The sequence below is a fragment of the Chlorocebus sabaeus genome, chromosome 4 (genome assembly GCF_047675955.1).
Source record: "Chlorocebus sabaeus isolate Y175 chromosome 4, mChlSab1.0.hap1, whole genome shotgun sequence".
In the NCBI taxonomy this organism is placed as follows: Eukaryota; Metazoa; Chordata; class Mammalia; order Primates; family Cercopithecidae; genus Chlorocebus; species Chlorocebus sabaeus.
The window spans coordinates 18,519,618-18,543,147 of record NC_132907.1 but is presented as its reverse complement, the minus strand read 5'-3'; the positions used below and the strand labels follow the sequence as shown (position 1 = coordinate 18,543,147).

At 35.8% G+C, this 23,530-nt stretch overlaps 1 protein-coding gene across 3 annotated transcripts in view; it reads left to right on the top strand.

Annotated features, from left to right (window-relative positions):
* The window catches only part of SCAMP1 (secretory carrier membrane protein 1), a 125,812-nt gene that overhangs the window by 44,604 nt on the left and 57,678 nt on the right, over positions 1–23,530 (top strand). For all 3 annotated transcript variants that reach the window (XM_007976164.3, XM_007976174.3, XM_007976184.3), the window contains 4 exons: positions 13,955–14,053; positions 14,968–15,076; positions 17,220–17,348; positions 21,874–22,033. In XM_007976164.3, the coding sequence (XP_007974355.2) occupies positions 13,955–14,053; positions 14,968–15,076; positions 17,220–17,348; positions 21,874–22,033 (497 nt within the window). The remainder of the gene's footprint in view (positions 1–13,954; positions 14,054–14,967; positions 15,077–17,219; positions 17,349–21,873; positions 22,034–23,530) is intronic.

Here is a 23,530-nt window from a genome sequence, read left to right as displayed (position 1 = left end):
GGTCTTTAAAATAGCCTTTAATCTGATCCCTAATATTTTTTGTTCTTCATCTTGTCACACCCTCTCCCTGTATATTCCTGTCTAGCACACTGATTCCTCACATATTCCATGCATTCTCCTGACTTTGCATTGGTTGTCACCTCTGTTTAAAATGGTCTTCCCCTAGACAGATAATCTGCAAGGCTTACTTTCTCACCTCCTTGAAGTCTTTGTTCAAATATTGACTTCCCTAATCACCTATGTAAACTTATCCTGTCAGCCAGTATTCGGGACCTCTTCACTCTGGTCTTTTTGTTGTTGTTCTGTAGAATTGATTACCTTTTCAGATGTTCTAGAATGTGTTTGTTTAATATGTGTATTGTTTATCTTCTGTTGCTAGAATGTAGCTTTATGGGAGTAGGGGTGTTTGCTTATTTTGTTCATTAATGTATCCCAATTCCTGTATATGTTTGTGGTCCATTGTAGTTGACCAATGAATGTTTGATGAATGTATGAATGAATGTGTATGGTCACATTTGTTCTTTTATGTTCCTTTATCTATTTGGAAACTACCATACTGGTATATTTCTTCTTTCCTATTACACACCTCCTTCCCCAGACAATTATCCTAATCTTCAAAAACCTTATTTTTGAAAAAAATACTAAGTGATTAGTCTATTATGTCTGTTTGTCCTGATTCTGACATTAGTATGTATAACTTTCAGCACTCATAATAACAAGGGAATCTATATTAAGCATAGCCACAGTCATTTCTTCTCTGCTGAATAAGAGGCTGTTAAAGTGAGTGAAAGCTGCAAAAAGTTTCAGGATTCTTTTGGCAGTTTAAGTGAAAGAAATAAAACATTGTTTTATAGAAGCTGTAAACTTTGTTGCCTTAGAGGGGAGTTCTCAAATTTTAAGGTGTCTGAGAATCACCATGGGGAGTTTGTTAAAAATGGTAGCTTGTTAAAAGTACAAATTCTTTCTCCTAATCCTTGAGGTTCTGAATCAATAGGTTCATAGTAGGGCCCAGAGTTTGCATTTTCAGTAAGTACCTGGGGTGTCTGATGCTGGACGTCCATGAATATAAATCAAGTAACATTCTTTTAGACCCTACATACACTTAGGGTATTCTTTTGGTTCAGAGATGGAAGAGAAAGAGCTGGAGAAAGCAAGAAGACATTTTCTGGAATAGGTGTTTAGAATATGGAAGAAAACCTGGAAGGAGAAAATATATTTGCTTATGCATAACAAAGACAACTCATGAACTTCCTGTGCCTTGAAGAGACCTTGGGTAGTCATTTATTTAAAATTAATCAACTTTGGAATTTCCAGTGCAGAGACCTCACTATATTATAGAGCAGTCCATCCACTATTGTATAATCATGATTATTATGTTCTTAATTCTCTTGAGCCAATGTATTTTTCTGTAATTTTGATCTGTTTGTCCTAGCTGAATTCTCTAAAGCCAAACCGAAGAGGCAAATGTAGTAAGGTGATTTGTGTTAAAATATAAAATAATTATAACCCCCTTATTTTTCTGAGAGATATTTAAACATATTCCCAGTTTGTGAAATTTCATCCATCCATGGGATAAGGATATACAGCCTTGCTCGGCCAGACTTTGTTTTTGATTCTGCCTCCAGAGTCAGTTCTCTCATTCTCTCCCTGGTCTGTTCCAGTTTTGTTCTTTGTCTCCAACTCTGTACCCTCTGCTTTTCTCAGTACTTCAGGTTTTTCCCAGGTACAGCCAAAGTAGTGGCAGACACAGTTCTAGGTTTGTCAGGAGAGGAGCTTACTGTAGTACATTTGGTTGCAGTAGAATGTTTTCTTTTTCCCTGCCAATAGGTTGACTTTCCTTCTGTATTTGGAGTTTTGGTCAATGTAAAATGAAGATGATATACTATGGAGTGTCCAGTGAGATACAGAGGTCTTCCTTTTTGCATCTCAGATTTTTCTTCTCCTATCATTTTTTTGTTGTTGTTATTCCTAAAGTAGTTCTTTTAGTGAGGGTCTATTGGTAGAAATTTTTTGTGTTTATTGTTATTATTTCATCTTGGTTCTCAAACAGCTAATCTGACTGGATTTAGAGTTCTACGTTATCAGTTATTTTCTTTCAGCCATTTAGCACCTTATACTTGAGCTTGCATTATTGGTATTGAGAAGCTAGCTCAGTCTTAGGATCTTAGGTGAAAGGATACACCGTGGTTTATAGGTGACTTTCCTTTGTGTGGGAATTATCCTTTTTTTTTTTTTTTTTTTTGCAGTTTTTAAGGTTTGCTCTTTCTTTGTGATGTATCTGAGTGTTATTATTATTTTTTAAATTCGGTTTGTGTTTTAGAGTTTTGAATCTGAGAATTAGTGTCTTCTGTTTAAACATTGACTGTCACTCATCCTATTTTTTTTTCTCCTCTGGACCTCTTAATTGTATATTAGACCTTCTCAATCATCATGTCCTGTAATTTCTCATATTTTCCATTTTTTAGGTCTCTGTGCTGTGTCACACAGAAAACTGTAGTTTTCTTTAGATTCACTTCCATTCCTTCATTATTTCATCTTTGTGTAGTTTGCTGTTCAACTTGTCTATTAAATTTATAATTTAAAAATCATTATTAAATTTTTCAATTTTAGAAGTTGCATATGTATCATTTAAGAAGCTGTTTGGCCAATTCTGATAGTCTGTTGTTAGTCAAACTTTTATTATCCTCTTATTTCTTTATTAAACACACCTGTTTTATGTCTGATAATTCAAATATATTCAGTTCTTATTTTGTAATTTGCTATTTCTGTGGACCCTTGTGGCTTGTTTCCTCACACATTTAAATCATAAGCCAAAGTTACTTGGAACTTTATCTGTGTTAATTTCTTGAAGCCTGGTGTATTAGTCAGTTCTCACGCTGCTAATAAAGACATACTTTAATAAAGTAATTTATAAAGAAAAAGAAGTTTAATGGACTTGCAGTTCCACATGGCTGAGGAGGCCTCACAATCATGGTGGGAGGTGAAGGACAAGCAAAGGCACGTGTTACATGGCAGGCAGGCAAGAGAGCATATGTAAGAGAACTCCCCTTTATAAAACCATCAGATATCATGAGATTTATTCACTGTCATGAGAACAGCATAGGAAAGACCCACCCCCATGATTCAGTTACCTCCCACCAGGCCCCTCCCATGACAAGTGGGAATTATGGGAGCTACAATTCAAGATGAGATTTGGGTGCAGACACAGCCAAACCCGTATCACCTAGTTTTAATGTTTGTTCCTCTACTTTTGCCAAATGCCTGAGTCCATTACCTGCCTGACATCGTTTTCAATGAATATTGGAGGTTGGATTATCTTGTCTATGTGGGTAGTAGAATTCTGACCTGAGATCTGCAAGTTGGTAGGTTTTTGTTTTTTGTTTTGTCTTTGTTTTTTTTGGAGACAGGATCTTTTTTTTTTTTTTCTTAAATTTATTTATTATTATTAAACTTCAAGTTGTAGGGTACATGTGCACAACGTGCAGGTTTGCTACATATGTATACTTGTGCCATGTTGGTGTGCTGCACCCATCAACTCGTCATTTACATCAGGTATAACTCCCAATGCAATCCCTCCCCCCTCCCCCCTCCCCATGATAGGCCCCGGTGTGTGATGTTCCCCTTCCCGAGTCCAAGTGATCTCATTGTTCAGTTCCCGCCTATGAGTGAGAACATGCGGTGTTTGGTTTTCTGTTCTTGTGATAGTTTGCTGAGAATGATGGTTTCCAGCTGCATCCATGTCCCTACAAAGGACACAAACTCATCCTTTTTTATGGCTGCATAGTATTCCATGGTGTATATGTGCCACATTTTCTTAATCCAATCTGTCACTGATGGACATTTGGGTTGATTCCAAGTCTTTGCTATTGTGAATAGTGCTGCAATAAACATACGTGTGCATGTGTCTTTATAGCAGCATAATTTATAATCCTTTGGGTATATACCCAGTAATGGGATGGCTGGGTCATATGATACATCTAGTTCTAGATCCTTGAGGAATCGCCATACTGTTTTCCATAATGGTTGAACTAGTTTACACTCCCACCAACAGTGTAAAAGTGTTCCTATTTCTCCACATCCTCTCCAGCACCTGTTGTTTCCTGACTTTTGAATGATCGCCATTCTAACTGGTGTGAGATGGTATCTCATTGTGGTTTTGATTTGCATTTCTCTGATGGCCAGTGATGATGAGCATTTTTTCATGTGTCTGTTGGCTGTATGAATGTCTTCTTTTGAGAAATGTCTGTTCATATCCTTTGCCCACTTTCTGATGGGGTTGTTTGTTTTTTTCTTGTAAATTTGTTTGAGTTCTTTGTAGGTTCTGGATATTAGCCCTTTGTCAGATGAGTAGATTGCAAAAATTTTCTCCCATTCTGTAGGTTGCCTGTTCACTCTGATGGTAGTTTCTTTTGCTGTGCAGAAGCTCTTTAGTTTAATGAGATCCCATTTGTCAATTTTGGCTTTTGCTGCCGTTGCTTTTGGTGTTTTAGACATGAAGTCTTTGCCCATGCCTATGTCCTGAATGGTACTACCTAGGTTTTCCTCTAGGATTTTTATGGTATTAGGTCTAACATTTAAGTCTCTAATCCATCTTGAATTAATTTTCGTATAAGGAGTAAGGAAAGGATCCAGTTTCAGCTTTCTAATTATGGCTAGCCAATTTTCCCAGCACCATTTATTAAATAGGGAATCCTTTCCCCATTTCTTGTTTCTCTCAGGTTTGTCAAAGATCAGATGGCTGTAGATGTGTGGTATTATTTCTGAGGACTCTGTTCTGTTCCATTGGTCTATATCTCTGTTTTGGTACCAGTACCATGCTGTTTTGGTTACTGTAGCCTTGTAGTATAGTTTGAAGTCAGGTAGCGTGATGCCTCCAGCTTTGTTCTTTTGACTTAGGATTGTCTTGGAGATGCGGGCTCTTTTTTGGTTCCATATGAACTTTAAAGCAGTTTTTTCCAATTCTGTGAAGAAGCTCATTGGTAGCTTGATGGGGATGGCATTGAATCTATAAATAACCTTGGGCAGTATGGCCATTTTCACGATATTGATTCTTCCTATCCATGAGCATGGTATGTTCTTCCATTTGTTTGTGTCCTCTTTTATTTCACTGAGCAGTGGTTTGTAGTTCTCCTTGAAGAGGTCCTTTGCATCCCTTGTAAGTTGGATTCCTAGGTATTTTATTCTCTTTGAAGCAATTGTGAATGGAAGTTCATTCCTGATTTGGCTCTCTGTTTGACTGTCACTGGTGTATAAGAATGCTTGTGATTTTTGCACATTAATTTTGTATCCTGAGACTTTGCTGAAGTTGCTTATCAGCTTAAGGAGATTTTGGGCTGAGACAATGGGGTTTTCTAAATATACAATCATGTCGTCTGCAAACAGGGACAGTTTGACTTCTTCTTTTCCTAACTGAATCCCCTTGATTTCTTTCTCTTGCCTGATTGCCCTAGCCAGAACTTCCAACACTATGTTGAATAGGAGTGGTGAGAGAGGGCATCCCTGTCTTGTGCCAGTTTTCAAAGGGAATTTTTCCAGTTTTTGCCCATTCAGTATGATATTGGCTGTGGGTTTGTCATAAATAGCTCTTATTATTTTGAGGTACGTTCCATCAATACCGAATTTATTGAGCGTTTTTAGCATGAAGGGCTGTTGAATTTTGTCAAAAGCCTTTTCTGCATCTATTGAGATAATGATGTGGTTCTTGTCTTTGGTTCTGTTTATATGCTGGATTATGTTTATTGATTTGTGAATGTTGAACCAGCCTTGCATCCCAGGGATGAAGCCCACTTGATCATGGTGGATAAGCTTTTTGATGTGCTGCTGAATCCGGTTTGCCAGTATTTTATTGAGGATTTTTGCATCGATATTCATCAGGGATATTGGTCTAAAATTCTCTTTTTTTGTTGTGTCTCTGCCAGGCTTTGGTATCAGGATGATGTTGGCCTCATAAAATGAGTTAGGGAGGATTCCCTCTTTTTCTATTGATTGGAATAGTTTCAGAAGGAATGGTACCAGCTCCTCCTTGTACCTCTGGTAGAATTCAGCTGTGAATCCATCTGGTCCTGGACTTTTTTTGGTTGGTAGGCTATTAATTATTGCCTCAATTTCAGAGCCTACTATTGGTCTATTCAGGGATTCAACTTCTTCCTGGTTTAGTCTTGGAAGAGTGTAAGTGTCCAGGAAATTATCCATTTCTTCTAGATTTTCCAGTTTATTTGCGTAGAGGTGTTTATAGTATTCTCTGATGGTAGTTTGTATTTCTGTGGGGTCGGTGGTGATATCTCCTTTATCATTTTTAATTGCGTCGATTTGATTCTTCTCTCTTTTCTTCTTTATTAGTCTTGCTAGTGGTCTGTCAATTTTGTTGATCTTTTCAAAAAACCAACTCCTGGATTCATTGATTTTTTGGAGGGTTTTTTGTGTCTCTATCTCCTTCAGTTCTGCTCTGATCTTAGTTATTTCTTGCCTTCTGCTAGCTTTCGAATGTGTTTGCTCTTGCTTCTCTAGTTCTTTTAATTGCGATGTTAGAGTGTCAATTTTAGATCTTTCCTGCTTTCTCTTGTGGGCATTTAGTGCTATAAATTTCCCTCTACACACTGCTTTAAATGTGTCCCAGAGATTCTGGTATGTTGTATCTTTGTTCTCATTGGTTTCAAAGAACATCTTTATTTCTGCCTTCATTTCGTTATGTACCCAGTAGTCATTCAGGAGCAGGTTGTTCAGTTTCCATGTAGTTGAGCGGTTTTGATTGAGTTTCTTAGTACTGAGTTCTAATTTGATTGCACTGTGGTCTGAGAGACAGTTTGTTATAATTTCTGTTCTTGTACATTTGCTGAGGAGTGCTTTACTTCCAATTACGTGGTCAATTTTGGAGTAAGTACGATGTGGTGCTGAGAAGAATGTATATTCTGTTGATTTGGTGTGGAGAGTTCTATAGATGTCTATTAGGTCTGCTTGCTGCAGAGATGAGTTCAATTCCTGGATATCCTTGTTAACTTTCTGTCTCGTTGATCTGTCTAATGTTGACAGTGGAGTGTTGAAGTTGAGACAGGATCTTGCTCTGTTGCCCAGGCTGGAGTGTAGTGGCGTGATCTTGGCTCATTGCAACCTCTGCCTCCTGGGCTCAAGCTGTCCTCCTGCCTCAGCCTCCTAAGTAGCTGGGACTCCAGGCATGTGCCACCACGCTTGGTAAATTTTTAAATTTTTGTGTAGAGCTGAGGTCTCACTATATTGCCCAGGCTGTTCTCAATCTCCTGGCCTCGAGTGACCCTCCCACCTCAGCCTCCCAAAGGGCTGAGATTACAGGTGTGAACCACCATGCCTGGCCATTGGTAGGTTTATGACTAGGAATTCTCAGGGAAGATTTCCCTTTTTTCCCCCCTTCTACATCCAGAACTAAGGACAAGACATGGAGGTATTCCCATCTTTTTTTTTTTTTTTTTCTGTGAAACTGCCCTTTTCTTATTCATCCACTGAAACTGTCATTTTTTAGAGACTCCTGGCTTTATGCAGGGATCCTGTCCATTACTTACCATCCTTGTACCAGCTCCAAAGCTTTGCCGCTAGTTTACTAGTACAGATGGATCACTAGTAATTTGGTGAATGGTTTGCTATCAAGGCTCTTCTTTCTTTGGATTTAGTAGTTCCTGCTTTCTTGCCTCCCAGGATTTCTTGTTGCATTAGCTGTGTATTTACAATATTATTTAAATAAAATTTGGTCCAGTATTTTAGGTATTATGTACTAGAAGGGGATCTCTACATATGGATGATCTGCTGTGTTTTAAGAAATGATAGTCGTGAGTGGCTTGTTTTAGATAGATAGATAGATAGATAGATAGATAGAGACAGAGACACATATAGACACACACACACACACACACGCATGCATAGATGCTCATCTGTGCCAAAGTGAAAAGTTGGAAATGAACTAAGAACCATCATCACAATAGGTATTTAGTAGTGATGAAAAGAGGTCGTCCTCCAGAATTCTACTTGGCTTGAGTTGGCTAATCCAGTATGTTGTGGCTGAAGAAAATACTGGGTCTTTAACATCTACAGATGTGAAGAAATTATCAGGATAATAGCTATTAGATTTATATCAGTGCTGTTAGAGATTTGTGGCTCTCCAACATTTCTCATCATTGCTTTACCACAAGCAACTATGGCCTTAAGTATATCACATTACTAGCTCTAACCCTACCTTCATCCTTATCTACTAGTTTATTATACTTAATACTTCCTTTGTTATTTAAAGTAATACAGCATTTATAGCAAGATTTCAGCTGGGTGCATTCTTGGATAATTTATTCTGTGTTTTTCCGGAAATATGCTGCTGCCAGGCTAACTTTGCCAGGCATTTTATTAATATTCGGTCATTGTTTTATTGTTGCTGCTTATTACACCAAGAAGACAGGACTTTAGGGTCATGCTTTTCTATTTTTGCTAGGGGAAGTTCTTTATTATTGATCAAGATAGGAATTCTAAATGCCATGTGAATTTGGGACAATATATGTAAGAATTATTATCTCACTTAAGGTGCCAGGAGTTCTTTTTCTTTTCCTTTTTTTTTTTTTCAACTTTTTAAGTTCTGGGGTACATGTACAGGATGTGCAGGTTTGTTACATAGGCAAACGTGTGCCATAGTGGTTTGTTACACAGATCAACCCATCACCTAAGTATTAAACCCAGCATCCTCTAGCTGTTCATCCTGATACTCTCCCTTTGCACCCCCACCATCCCCATCCCCATCTCCGGACAGGCCCCAGTGTGTGTTGTTCCCCACCATGTATCCATGTGTTCTCAATGTTCAGCTCCCACTTATGAGTGAGAACATGCGGTGTTTGGTTTTCTGTTCCTGCATTAGTTTGCTGAGGATGCTGGCTTCCAGCTCCATCCATGTCCCTGCTAAGGATATGATCGCATTCCTTTTTATGGCTGCATGGTATTCCATGGTGTATATGTACCACATTTTCTTTATCCAGTCTACGATTGATGGGCATTTAGGTTAATTCCATGTCTTTGCTATTGTGAATAGTGCCGCAGTAAACATATGTGTGCATGTGTCTTTGTAGTGGAATGATTTATATTCCTTTGGATATATACACAGTAATGGGATTGCTGTGTCAAATTGTATTTCTGCCTCTAGATCTTTGAGGAATCACGACACTGTCTTCCACAGTGGTTGAACTAATTTAACTCCCACCAGCAGTATAAAAGCGTTCCTTTTTCTCCATAACCTCGCCAGCATCTGTTGTTTTCTTTTTAATAGTCACCGTTCTGACTGGTGTGAGACGGTGTCTCATTGTGGTTTTGATTTGCATTTTTCTAATGACCAGTGATGTTGAGCTTTTTTTCATATGTTGGCCCCATGAATGTCTTCTTTTGAGAAATGTCTGTTCATGTCCTTTGCCTACTTTTTAATGACATTGTTTTTTCTTGTAAATTAGTTTAAGTTCCTTGTAGACTTTTGTCAGATGGAGAGATTGCAAAAATTTTCTCCCATTTTGTAGGTTGTCTGTTCACTCTGCGGATAGTTTCTTTTGCTGTGCAGAAGCTCTTTAGTTTAATTAGATCTCATTTGTCAATTTTTGTTTTTGTTGCAATTGCTTTTGTAGTTTTTGTCATGAGATCTTTGCCCTTGCCTATACCCTGAATGATATTGCCTAGGTTTTCTTTTACAGTTTTTATAGTTTTGGGTTTTACATTTAAAGGACCATACTTTTCTAATTGGAGAAGTTAGGATTGATTGACTTTAGTTTTTCTGCCCATTAATATGAGATATTGGGCATGGGGGAACAAGCATTTGGAAAAGAGAATTTGTGATTATTTTAGTGACAAAAGATTATAATGGAGATTTTAAAAATACAAGAAAATGCTCTTAATCCCTCTGTGCAGAAATAATCCCTATTAACATTTTGATATATTTTCATCTTATTTTAAAATAGGAAGTTCGTGTTATATTATATATACAGTTTTGTTTCATAACTTGTTTTTATCACTTATTTGTCTTAGCTTCCTCATTACATATTCTTTTAGAACTTTTAAATAACTGTAGGGTATACTCTCCTACAGCTGTATCAGTTTAACCATTTCCTCTGTTGTGTTGGACATTTGGGGTTATTTGCAACCCTTTGCTTTTGTAAATAAAGCTGTAGTGAGCATTCTTGGCATATATACATTTGCAGATATCTTGGATTATTTCCATAGGATATTTTTAAAAACCAGATATTCATAGTACATGGGGTATAAATACTTCTATGGCTCTTGAAACATGCCAAATTGTGCTGCAGGATTGCTATATGTACTAGTTTATAATCCCCACTTTTCAGTGTGTGAGAATATCTATTTTACTACATCTTTTTCAAAATGTGGTAATCCTATAATCATTTTAAAAATAATTAGGTAAAGTGTACATTTCTTTGATTACTAATGAGGTTGAGATTTTTTGTATGTTTATTTTTCTTTTGTATTTTATAAGCTGCCTGTTCAGAGATTTTAAAAATGCAGTTTCTTTTCAGTAACATGTTTATCTGATAATTTTGTATTGATTTGTACCTGGTGAAATATATTAACTAATTGTTGTATATGTTGCTTATTAGATTTTGCCATCTAATCTTGATTATGAATGCTTTATATAATCAAATTTCTAAATTTTTATGTCGTCAAATATATTACCTTTTCATTATGATTTCTCTCCCCTCAACTTTTCTGAATGTTTCGAGTGACTTTTCTTCATGCCAAGATCAGATAATGCCCTATAGTCTATAGAGTGTATTTTAATGTCTTTATAGTTGTTTTTTGTCTTGTCTTTTTTTTTCTTTTTTTCTTTTTTAATATTCAAGTTTTAATCCATTTGGAATTCTGTGGAGATACAGGGATTTTGTTTTTCCTGCCCCAATTTAAATAATTCTCCCAACAGCATTTACTGACAGTTCTTTCTATTTCAACTGACTTGAAATGCTATCTTGATCAATGCTTTAATTTTGATATGCACCACCATTGTATATGTTGTGTAAATCGCAATTTTGGTATTGTCAGAGTTTGTTTTTCTGCCTCATGGTTTTGAAATGATATATGATTGTTTTTGCACTTCTTGATTACTGAGGCTGTAACACATCTTTTCACATGTTTATTGACCTCTTTCTATTGCTTGTTCAGATCTTTTGCTAGTTTTTCAGTTAGTTTGTATTTTCATGAATTTGTAACAATTCTTTATATATTCTGGGTAGCAGTTTTCTATTATATGCATTACAACGATTTTTTCCTAGTCTGTGATTTGACTTTTTACTTTTTGTAAATTTCAATGTAATTAAATTTGTCAATTTTATATGGTTTGTGTGTTTTCCAGTCTTAATTTGACAGATACTTACTGAGCATCTACTATGTTTCAGGGACTATTTTGGGTACTTGGGATAGGTCGTAAACAAAATACACAATATTTCTAGAGTTCACATTCTAGAAGCTCAAGAAATATTCATAAAAATATTCACATGTATTTTTCCCGAGTGTTTAAGTTTTGCTTTTTCAGTTTTAGATCATTAATCTACCTAGAATTCATTTTTTATATGATGGGAAGTACGAGTAACCAGTTATCCAAGTACCGTTTATTGATTAACATATTGTTTCTTCACTGTTTTGTAGTGACACCTCTGTTAGGTATCAAGTTTCTGCATTAGTGTGGGTTTGTTTCTGTGTCTATTTTATTTATTGGTACATTTCTCTGTCCTTGCATCTGTATTACACTCTTAATTACTATGGTTCTATAATAAGCCTTGATATCATAGGTCTTCATCATTTATTTTTCTTCAAAATTGTTTGACCTGTTTTTAGTTCTTGTCGGTTTTTTTTTTTTTTTTTTTTTTTTGAGATGGATCTCACTCTGTAGCCCAAGCTGGAGTGCAGTGGCATAATCTGGGCTCACTGCAACCTCTGCCTCCCAGGCTCAAGCGATTCTCTTGCCTCAGCCTCCCCAGTAGCTGGGACTACAGGCGCACACCACCATGCCTGTCTAATTTCTTGTATTTTAGTAGAGACGAGGTTTCACCATGTTGCCCAGAGTGGTCTCGAACTCCTGAGCTCAGGTGATCTGCCCACCCCGGCCTCCCAAAGGGCTGGAATTACAGATGTGAGCCTCTGTGCCCGGTCAGTTCTTGCCTGTTGTGTATGCATTTTAGAATCAGCTGAACTACAGTTACATCTTTGGTTATGCATGGCTTCCTTTTCAGGGCTGCTGTTAGCTGTGTCAGAGTGAAATCCTGCTGTATATTGGTTGTGTCTTCTGGTATTAACAGTTCTTAGGATGCTTGAACCTCCTAGTGCGGTTTCTTTCTTTCTTATATTTTTCTTATTCATGACCTCCCCTTTCCCTCCCTCTTCTCTTTCTTTCTTTCCTTTCTTCTTTTCTTTTCTGTTACTGTTTTTGTTTCTATTGTTCTTTTCATGTTCCCATCCTTGTTTCTTCTTTTTTCTTATGGTCATTCTAAAGAGTACTTTAAAAATATATTTTTATTAAAGTAGTATATTGTGCATGCGTCGAGGGAAGCAAATAATAAAGAAGCGTATAAAACAACAGGTGCAAGTCCCTCTGATATCAGTTGGCTGAGACTTCCCAGATATTTTATGGGGGCATGTATAAATCTGTGTCTATTGAAGAAGAGGTCATATGCAGACTGTTCTGTAGCTTGCCTTATTTTTTTAATTTAATTTTTATTTTATTATTATTATTATTTTTTGAGGTGGAGTCTTGCTCTGTCACCCAGGCTGCAGTGCAGTGGTGCGATCTTGGCTCACTGCAACCTCTGCCTCCCGGGTTCAAGTGATTCTCCTGCCTCAGCCTCCTGAGTAGCTGGGACTGCAGGCGCCTGCTGCCACCACGCCCGGCTAATTTTTGTATTTTTAGTAGAGAGGGGATTTTACCATATTGGCCAGGCTGGTCTCAAACTCCTGACCATGCGATCCAGCCGCCTCGGCCTCCCAAAGTACTGGGATCACTGCACCTGGCCAGCTTGCTTTATTTTATTTAGTATTTTAAAAGACATCTTCTATAGCTAATTTCTTCTCATGGTTGTGTTGTATGTATAAACAGTAATTTAACCGGTTCCCCATTGATGGACTTGTAGATGTCTACTTCCTGATATTGCAGCTTTCAGACACTGCTGATCCTCACTGGCATAGTGGAAATTGGGTAATTTATTTTCTCTCTCCTTAGGCCTTCCCTTTCACTCTTTTCAATTTAGTGGGGTTCTATCAAGAACTTTCCTATATGCTCTTCAGAGCACTGGCATGTAGCTTTCTCAAGAGGGAAGAGTTGACAGTGAACCTTGGTGTAGTTCTTTTGTCTGGTTCTATCTGTATTTTACTGTTAAAAAACCCCCAAAAACTCAAAGTATTTTTTTTTTTTTTTTTGAGATGGAGTCTCACTCTGTTGCCCAGGCTGGAGTGCAGTGGTGCAATCTTGGCTCACTGGAACCTCCGCCTCCTGGGTTCAAGCCATTCTCCTGTCTCAGCCTCCTGAGTAGCTGGGATTACAGGTGCTGGCCACCCCGCCTGGCTAATTTTTGTATTTTTAGTAGAGACGGGGTTTCACCATATTGGCCAGGCTGGTCTTGAACTCCTGACTTGAGGTAATGCACCTGCCTTGGCCTCCCAAAGTGCTGGGATTACAGGCGTGAGCCGCCATGCCCAGCCTCTATTACTGTATGGTATCCTGGAGGAGATTGTTTGTTATGTAGTGTTAAAAGTAGCAGCCTGATTGTAGAGTTGAAAAATGAATGAGTTGGAGAAAATGGACATGGAGAATTTAAGCAGCTCTTTGCCACACACTTGACTATGAGAGGGCAGGGAATGAAGAGATGCAGATTTTGGGATTTTTCATTTTATTGGTGTTACACTTTTTGAAAGAAGTTAAAGTTGGATATCTGTGTTACATAATTTGTCCATCTCTTAATCCTCCTAGCCTCCACCAGGCAGTGTGAAGATGCCTAATGTACCCAATACACAACCAGCAATAATGAAACCAACAGAGGAACATCCAGCTTATACACAGATTGCAAAGGTTAGTTCGTGTTAGTTGTATAAATTCGTATTGGCAGTTATAATATCAATAACATTTACTTTCAGAGCAAAATAATTCTTTATATGGTTACATTTCTGTTGCTTAATTTTTAACTCACTTTCAAGTCTGAATTTGCGTCTTGTCACCCTTCAAATATTCGTTCCTCTTTGTCAGCTTATACCATTTATTTTATTCTATTATTAGGAATTATTGAATTTGTGTATCATCTTGGTGTGTAAATTTTTATTGCCTTTGGTCTCACTTTTTAATGCATACTACCATTAAGGTAAAAATGATGGAATAATAGATATTGGGAGAGTGTTATAATGCTAAAGTAATAGTGTTAGGAGGTAGAAGATGGCAAAAATCTGACAAGAAAGATTAATAAGATGCCTGATAACATGTAAGGGCAAATTGAGTTATAAAGAATTTCTTAATCACATCCTTTGACCTCATTCTCCTATAACATTTAAGATATTAGAAAATATTCTTGCATTGGTGGCCTTATATATCATTTAATCTGATTTATAGGAGCCAGTTCAGTTGCCCTTTTTTCTATTGTTCATTTTCCTCAACTGTTCCCATTGCCTCTGTTCTTCATTCATTTAGGCATAGAGGTCATCTTAATTTCATTTTCCAGATTACCTAAGGATTCTGGCTACTTTTACTAAGAGAAATTTTCCTGTCCTAATGGACCCAACATTCCCATTGAGGGTTTTCAGAACCCAAAGACCAAATGAACCAAATATCCCTGTAATATTTTCTGTAACTATGATCTTCAGTAAAATTCCTGTACTTTGGAAGTGTGTTTGAATTAGGTTTCTCTCATAGTAGAGAAGTAGGAGTTAGCATATAAATGTTAAAGTATTTTATACTTCTGATAGTCTGTTCACATATTGATATTTTTTATTTAGGAACATGCATTGGCCCAAGCTGAGCTTCTTAAGCGCCAGGAAGAACTAGAAAGAAAAGCCGCAGAATTAGATCGTCGGGAACGAGAAATGCAAAACCTCAGTCAACATGGTAGTATCCAAAGAAGTTTGAAATAAAAATAACTTTTAAACACTTTACATTATGTCTATACTAACTCCTAGGTTATTTAGCCTGTGGATAAAACGCTGCCCTGTTTTCCTGTTCTAACAAGGAGATCAGACACAGCAGATGGCCTCCTTGATACTCTGTAGCCTTCTAATCTTGGCTGATTCGCATAGTTTTTGTTGATAGATGAGAACAGTGTTAGCCTCATCACACACAAAATGAATGTGAATATGATAATTTTTGCTTACTCTGAGGCCAGGAGCCTTTGATTCTGCAGTTAGGCCCTCCTTGATTCTATTGAATCTTTGTGAGTACATTTGCATTTACCCTACATTTGACTCCTACCTGATTTATTCAGGTCAATTTCAGATTATCTGCCCCAGTCCTTACAAGTATTTTGTCAAATCATGTTAGAAAAATTGGAAGCCTAAGGTATTCATATGATGCCAAAGAAATAAGTGGTGAATTGTTTGCAGTGAATTCTATTCAGTTTGTGCCTGCCAAAGCACCTCAAAGGAGTCTGTTAGGGAAAGCTAGCAGTCTCTGAGTAAGAAGAGATAAAAGAGCTAGATAAGTCACTGTTAGGATGTCTGGGATGAGTTAGATAAGTCATTGTTAGGATGTCTAGCTTTGATGCAATGCAAAGCTAGAACAATAACAATATACAGAACTATTTATCTTAGAATGTGTAAGTCTAGGGCTTTGTGAGAACACATTTATCCTGAGTCATTTTCTTGCTTGCAGCATCAGAGGTAGCATCTATAGAAGGAGAAACTAAAAGTTGAACTGAGACCAGTGTTTCTGAAGTACCTGTAACTAAAATCTATCTTATTTCTTCAATACTGGCAAATACAAAGTATTTCTATGAGAGATATGTTAGTAAAGACAGTAACAAAGAGTAGGAAATTAACAATGAGACTGCAGTATGTTAGCACATTTTAGTACTTTTCCCTTCTTAACTCATACTTAAATCATCAGTACAATCCTGTGAGGGGTGGTACAGTTTTTATTCTCATTTTACAGATATGGAAACTGAGGCTTGGAGGGGAGAGTAAGTTGCCCAAGGTGACGTTGCCAGTAAGTGGCTAGCCACTTATGCTTCCAGAGCTTCTCTTCTTTACAAGTATTCAGTGCTGCTTCTCAAATAGTATGAGATTGGTATGATAAATGAACTATAGGAAATTTGAATAGTATGATAAATGGAACACAGGAGACTCATTGGGGAGAATCAGAAATAGGTTATTGTTCCTTCTACTATAAAAATTACCCTGGTCTGGAAAAAGTATGTAAAATTGAATTTTTAAAAATTGTGGGATATAACATCTAAAATTGGGAAATGGCCTTAGGTGCTGTTTTTACCCTCTATTTTCATGTTTTGACTTCTTTAATTTTTTATTTCCCCCACCATTTCTCAAGTCTTATTTTTAATCTGGTTTCTTTATATGGAGACATTTTTTTTCCCTTTACAGTTTGAATTTGTTTTTCTCTGCGTTTTTAAAGGTTCTGTAATTCCTTAGCTTCCTTATCATGACTGTTTCATGTTTTCTTTGTTGTAGGGTTTTCGTACATATGTCTTTTGGATATTATTTTTTCCCAGATTTTGAGTATTCTTAATTTGTTTCTTTGGTATTGGTTTAATCTTGGACTTAACAGAAAACTTGAAAAAATTAGAAGCTGGTCTCTGTCCACATGGGATAGGAATTATAACCGAATTATATTTGAAGATTTAAGATGCTGAGGAGAAAACTGAAGTTTAAAAACTGGGTGGCCTTTTCATGCCAGCCAGACTCGGGACTGTGAAATAAATCTGTTTTAGGGCAGAAGCACTGGATATGTGCTTTTTTTTATTTCTTGTTTTTTCTATACATAAATGGTTCCTGCTAAACGTGATATGATATGACACTGGAAAATTATTTTACTATCTAATATGCTCTAAGGTGATGATATTCTGAGAAAATTTTTTAAAAATCTAAAGTTTATCTTTCAAAGTTCTAGGAATACAGAGATGGTACTACAGTTTTTCTAAACTTTTATTAAAATAATGGAGTTTTTCTTTATTGTGAAACAAAAAAGAGTATCACATTTGTTATAATATAAATAACCTTTTCTTTTTAAAACAAATTTACAGGTAGAAAAAATAATTGGCCACCTCTTCCTAGCAATTTTCCTGTTGGACCTTGTTTCTATCAGGATTTTTCTGTAGACATTCCTGTAGAATTCCAAAAGACAGTAAAGCTTATGTACTACTTGTGGATGTGTGAGTATACAACAATTTATATCTTTGCTTAGAATTTATATTTTTGTTGTCAAAATCCACTTTTTATTTCAAGGATAATATAGCAAACCAGTCTTCTTTTTCTGTAGATAAAGCTTAATAATCACGATTTCAGAGTGAAACATATCATATTTAGGTACTTCACAATTGTACTATATGTGACAATGTAAATCCTTGGCTGAGAAAAACCTGTGTATTGAGAACTGGCATTCTTCTGAGGAAAATACAACTTCTCTGTCATGTGGGTAAAATTTTGTAAGATTCTTTTTCCTTGAAAGATGTTATCTAGGCATGATTTGCTTGGAAAAAAATAATGCATACTAATTTTATGCAGAGGAAGGTCGTTTAAAAGAGTTCTGTTAAATATAGGTGTTACATCTTTTTTTTAAAAAGGCATAAATTATTACATAAACTAATTGTTCTTTTTATAGCTTTGAGTACAGTTTACTTTTTGTTTTCATTTGTGATACTTTTATTATTGAAAGTGCTTAATTAATACAGGACATTTTATTGAACGGAACATTAGAATATACATTTGGGGCTCTGATGCTCACATCACTTTGAGTATAATAACTCATGGAATACTAAAACAAAATGTCAAGCGGTTAACAGTTTTACTGTGTGTGCACAGACCTCCCACTTACTCTCAGTTTCATTTTTATTCCAAACAGTAGTCTCAGCCTCATTTTGATATCATGTCAGAAGGGGAGGTAGCTATTGAGGATTCTTACATGCACAACATCTGGGTTAATGGATAATTTGTAGGGTGCATTCTTGATGGAGGAATTTTACGTGTTTTTACTTTATGATTAATGAGACTACCACCCCTCCCTTAATGGATGAGATAATTTTCCTCCAAATCTTTTAGGAGCATTCTTCATGTATGTCAAGTTGTTTTGGAATATGAGAAGTGATTCCTAATGGATAGTCTATTTTTAACTCTTCCTTTTTAGTACTTTTTGAGATATTCTTGATCTATTATCTTTTGCTGAATCTTCAGTGTCAGTAGTATATATTTTTAATATTAGATGATTCCATGTATATGTACATGCTGACCAACTCTTATTTAATCAGTATAATATATGCATTTATATTTTATATATGTTTATTTTTAAAAATGGGCAGAAATTGTCCTAGCATTTTATTTTATTTATTTATTTATTTTGAGACAGTCTTGTTCTGTCGCCTAGGCTGGAGTGCAATGGCGCCATCTTGGCTCACTGCAACCTCTGCCTCCTGGGTTCAGGTGATTCTCGTGCCTCAGCCTCCTGAGTAGCTGGGACTATAGGCACATGCCACCATGCCTGGCCAATTTTTGTGTTTTTAGTAGAGATGGGTGTCACCATGTTGCCCAGGCTGGTCTCGAACTCCTAGTCTCAAGCAATGCGCCCACCTTGGCCTCCCAAAATGCTGGGATTACAGGCATGAGCCACCATATCCAGCCAGCCTAGTATTTTACATGTATGTTCTTTGACCTAGTGAAAAAAATATAAATATATATTTTTTGAGATGGGGTCTTGCTATGTTGCCCAGGCCGGACTTGAACTTCTGGCTCAAGGGATACTCCTACTCCAGTCTCCTGAGTAGCTAGAACTAGGAAAATATTTTTTGGTGGAGGAAATGGGTTTTGGAAGAAAAGTATACAAGGAATTTAGTAAATAGAGATTAAATGGGAGAGGTGGTTAATTTTAACTAAATGATTAATTATCAATGCCAGTTGTTTCAGAATAGATCTGTTTTGTCTTAGAAATATATCACCTTCTGAGTGTCACAGAAATAATGTAGTTGACTGTATTTTTCTCCAGCCTTGTTCAGTTGGCATGTCTGTCAACTGTATTCAAAGGGCTTACGATTCCAGTTAGGGTTCTGTTTTGAAGAAGCAGATTCCCTGGCACAAAGTAAGATCTATTACCAGCTTAGTAATGTGCCTACATTTTATAGAATATTGCCTGTTTTAATAAATTATTTTTAGAACATATTAACCTCTTGATGTGGGGGTTGACTAATGCTTTCACACTGTAATAATAATTACAGTGAGAGCTAATATTTATTGAGGATTTACTTTGTGTCAGGCACAGTGCTAATCACTTTATATATGTTATCTTACTATATTAAATCCTAACCACACCTCGAAGGAAGTACTATATTATTTGGTTTTATAGATAGGAAAACTAAAGCTTAGAGAATTTGAGTAACTTGTTCAACATTACATAAATAAGGAAGGAGGTGTATAGTTTGACTGTAGAGCTCAGAGTCTAGATTTCCAGCTTCTGCCACCTACAAAGAACAAAGAACCAAAATGAAGAGGTAATTTACATTTTAAGCTGAATGTGAAGAAGATATGCTTTCAAAGCTACTTTATTTGAAGCAAATAATTTAAACTATAAATGAACTGAAGCAAATAGAAATATTGTGAAATGAATTTCAACCTCTTTGAGTGTACTTTTGAATTAAAAAGGAAAAAATAAAAACAAGCCATCTACATTAAAGACCATTTGGTGAAGATAATATAGTGTTATAAAGCTATTTACGTTAGGCATCTATATTGTAATTCAGAACTTACCAAGAAGAATATTATAATGTTGCAAATTTAGATCAACTAATACCAGATTTGAGTGCTTAATGAAGCAAACTGAAATTTTATGTGAAGGAGAGTTGTTCAACTTGTAAATCACATAAACAAAATGGCCCAAAGATTTCTTTAGTGTTCTGCCTACTCTTGGAGTCTACCAGCATTGATTCATCACTCACTCAAATTGGATTGAAATTAGCAGTATAGAAACATATATTTTACATTTACCTTACCTTTCTATATGTTTTTTGAACTCTGCATAAGTGGACAGATTGTTCAGTAATTAGCCTTGGACATTTTAGTCTTCATTGGGATATAAGTAAATGATTTATTGATCATGTTTCATAGAAAACATCTAGAAAAACATTTTTATTACACAAAATTAGATTGATATTTTCATCTATACTTGGAAGAATTTTCATGAACTTTAAAGCATAATTATACATATATTTTATCTTTCTTTCAGTGGATTAGGAAATAACCTAATTTGAAAATTAACATTTAGTTAGAATGTTCTTAAGGTCTGAAACTTTTTAAGGCAGCTGGATGCTATTTAATGCTGCCTAGTAATAATTTTCTATTTTACAATCTTTTCAATTCTGTTTTTAAGATCTTAACCACCCTTATTTTGAGGCCAAGGGTTTTGAGTAAATTATTACGAGCAAGCATTCCTGAGAGTTAAAAATTCTAATGGGACTAGAGTAATGAGTGAGAGTGTCTCTTTTGTGATAGAATTGAATGGAATTTTAAAGTTAGAAAAGCCGAAAAATTGAAGCTTACAGAGGTTAAATGATTGGCTTAATCTAAGAGCTTTTTTTTTTTTTTTTTTTTTTTTTTTTTTTTTTTTTTTTTTTTTTTTTAAATAGCTCTAGAGCTTGTTTACCTTTCTGGTGGGATAGGTAAGAGCAAATTTAGGCATCCCAGAATGTGTATATATATCCTGTTTTATTAATTATTAATTTATTTGATTTGTAAAGAAATCTTAAAGTTTGAGATTTAAAAAAAATACATCCAATACGTTTTCCCAATTGTTAATTTTAATTCAAGAGTTGGCGTATTTTTGTTGATTTGATAATTAACATTTAACATTCTTTTAACTTATGTAAGAATGTACTTACTATAATAAGTTCAGCCTGTGAATAAATTTTTTAAAAATCCTTTGAAACTGTTATTAATTACAGTGGGTCAAAGTAGTTCTTTAGGATCATGGTATAATTAGATGTTACTCAGATTTTTTTGTTTTTGGTCTGTCAGGGAAAGTAATTATTAACAGCATATGATGAATTTGTCGACATCTAGTTGTGTTAACCAAAAGAAAAGCCTGTCACAGTAACTAAAATGCATCATGTAGTGTGGGGGAGTGAAGAGAGGACTTAATAAATTTAATCCTCTACCAAAACGCAAGTTTCTTTTCAGGATTTTACAAATGGACAGCTCTATGAAGATGAATGAATAATCGTTATGCATTGACTATACAGTCACTAGAAATTGCTACTGTATTAGTATTTTTAGTCCAGTTTTTAGTCTGCAGCCCCATTCTGTAAAGATACAGTTTTTCCTCCTAAGTCCTGCGTCTTTTCCTGGCAGGCACTGCTTTTTTTCTTGGGCTTCAGATCAAGAGACATCATATGTTTCCTTTTCGGGAAGAAGCCCTTAAGGTAGTGTGCCTCTGGTTTAGCTACGTCATTGTGAGGAGGCGAGGGCCAACAGAATTTTTGCCAAACATTACATGTATTAAGACTCGCTTTCCTGTGTATACTCTGTTTTCAAATCAAATATATAAGATACAGCAGTGTTTTGAAAAATATAAATGGAAACATGGGGTAGAATACATTTACTCTTAGAAAGTATTTTTTTATTTACAATTTTTTGTTGGATGAATTCATAAATTGAATGTAATCATTTCTTTTTCTATTTTGTTTTCTGATTCCACAGTCCATGCAGTAACACTGTTTCTAAATATCTTCGGATGCTTGGCTTGGTTTTGTGTTGATTCTGCAAGAGCGGTTGATTTTGGATTGAGTATCCTGTGGTTCTTACTTTTTACTCCTTGTTCATTCGTCTGTTGGTACAGACCACTTTATGGAGCTTTCAGGTAAAATGTGTGTACTTTAAAATACACTCTTTGAAACCTGTGAAGTAAATAATTCGTAGTACACATTAAAGGGAAAATTGACGCATTTTCATTAAAAAATTCTTGTATTGTTGTATAACATACGTTCAGGAAAGCTCAATATAGCATGCCTGTGTATTTATTGGATTTTGTAAGTCATAAAATTCCATTTTTTTTCTTCCGTTTGACAAAAAGACCAAACATGAAAATTGATGGAAAAATAAGAACGGTCTTAGAAGTCAGTATTTGTAAAATATTCTCTTCCATATGTTATACTTTAAGGAAAATTTTGCTCTTTGCCCACCCCACCCCCACCTTCAAAATCCCAATTGGTGCTTACAGTTTTGATTTTTAAATTAACCTAGGAAAGGTAAATATACATGCAATATTTAAAACAAGCCATTTGCACCTAACAACTTGGATTATTTTCTTTATAAATTCATTTTAGGTTTTTTCAAAGGCAGCAACATTTTGAAGACATTTATGCTACTAGGTTAAGTATGATGCTTTACATAGTACATTTTAATCAGTGGTTAGGGTTAGCATTTCCTAAGTGCATGTTCTATGGGATATTAATAGGTGCTGGGAAAAAAAAGAGCTCATAAGCTTAGTAAATTTGGGAACATCAGGATAATACGGTTAAGCAAGTTTCTTCATTTCAGGATTTCTTACACTCTTTAAGTACCTAGTATGATTTGTGCTTTATGACTTGACTATGCAACCATTATTTGTTGAACTATTGCTTTAAGAAGTATTGGGAAATACTGATGGAAATGATAGTCCTATATGGGTCATATATTTAATAGTTTTTTAACTCATTTTTATTTGAGTAAACTCATTTGTGAATAACAAACCATTTCAACCTCATGAATAAGGGGTAACATTACTAGGATATATGCATGTGTTGTTAAAGATATATTAAGGAAATTAGAGGGCCACATTTAAGTGTTCAATATATTTTTCCATTGCAACCTAGAATCTCTTTAGTTAACCAGAATGTGTAACACACACACACGCGCGCGCGCGCACACACACACACACACAGAGTTAGAAACCCAGATCTGTAAACAGATGGGGGAAAAACAGAAGAGAACAGGAGATGGGAGAACATTAGGGAATTTGGAGAGAAAAGGTGTCAGACAATGAAGAAGTAAATTATTACTTAGATACGGCATAAAGAGAAGAAATGATGAGAGGAGGAGTGAAGGGAAGAAATGATGGGAGAAGGGAAAGGAGAAAAGAACCTTTGGATACATTAAAATATGGGAGATTGGTTGCCAAGGAACAGAAAGAGCTTCCCCTGTAGACATGGGTTGCAGAGGAATGAAAGGGACGTATTTACTCCTTGCATGATCTGAGTTATTGCTTTTATTTTCTTCATTATCTAAGCGTGGCTCACAAGGCTTTTTCTATTTATTTTTGACGTCTAACCTCTGCCTAATGACCTCCATCACATTACCAATATGTTACCGACCTGTG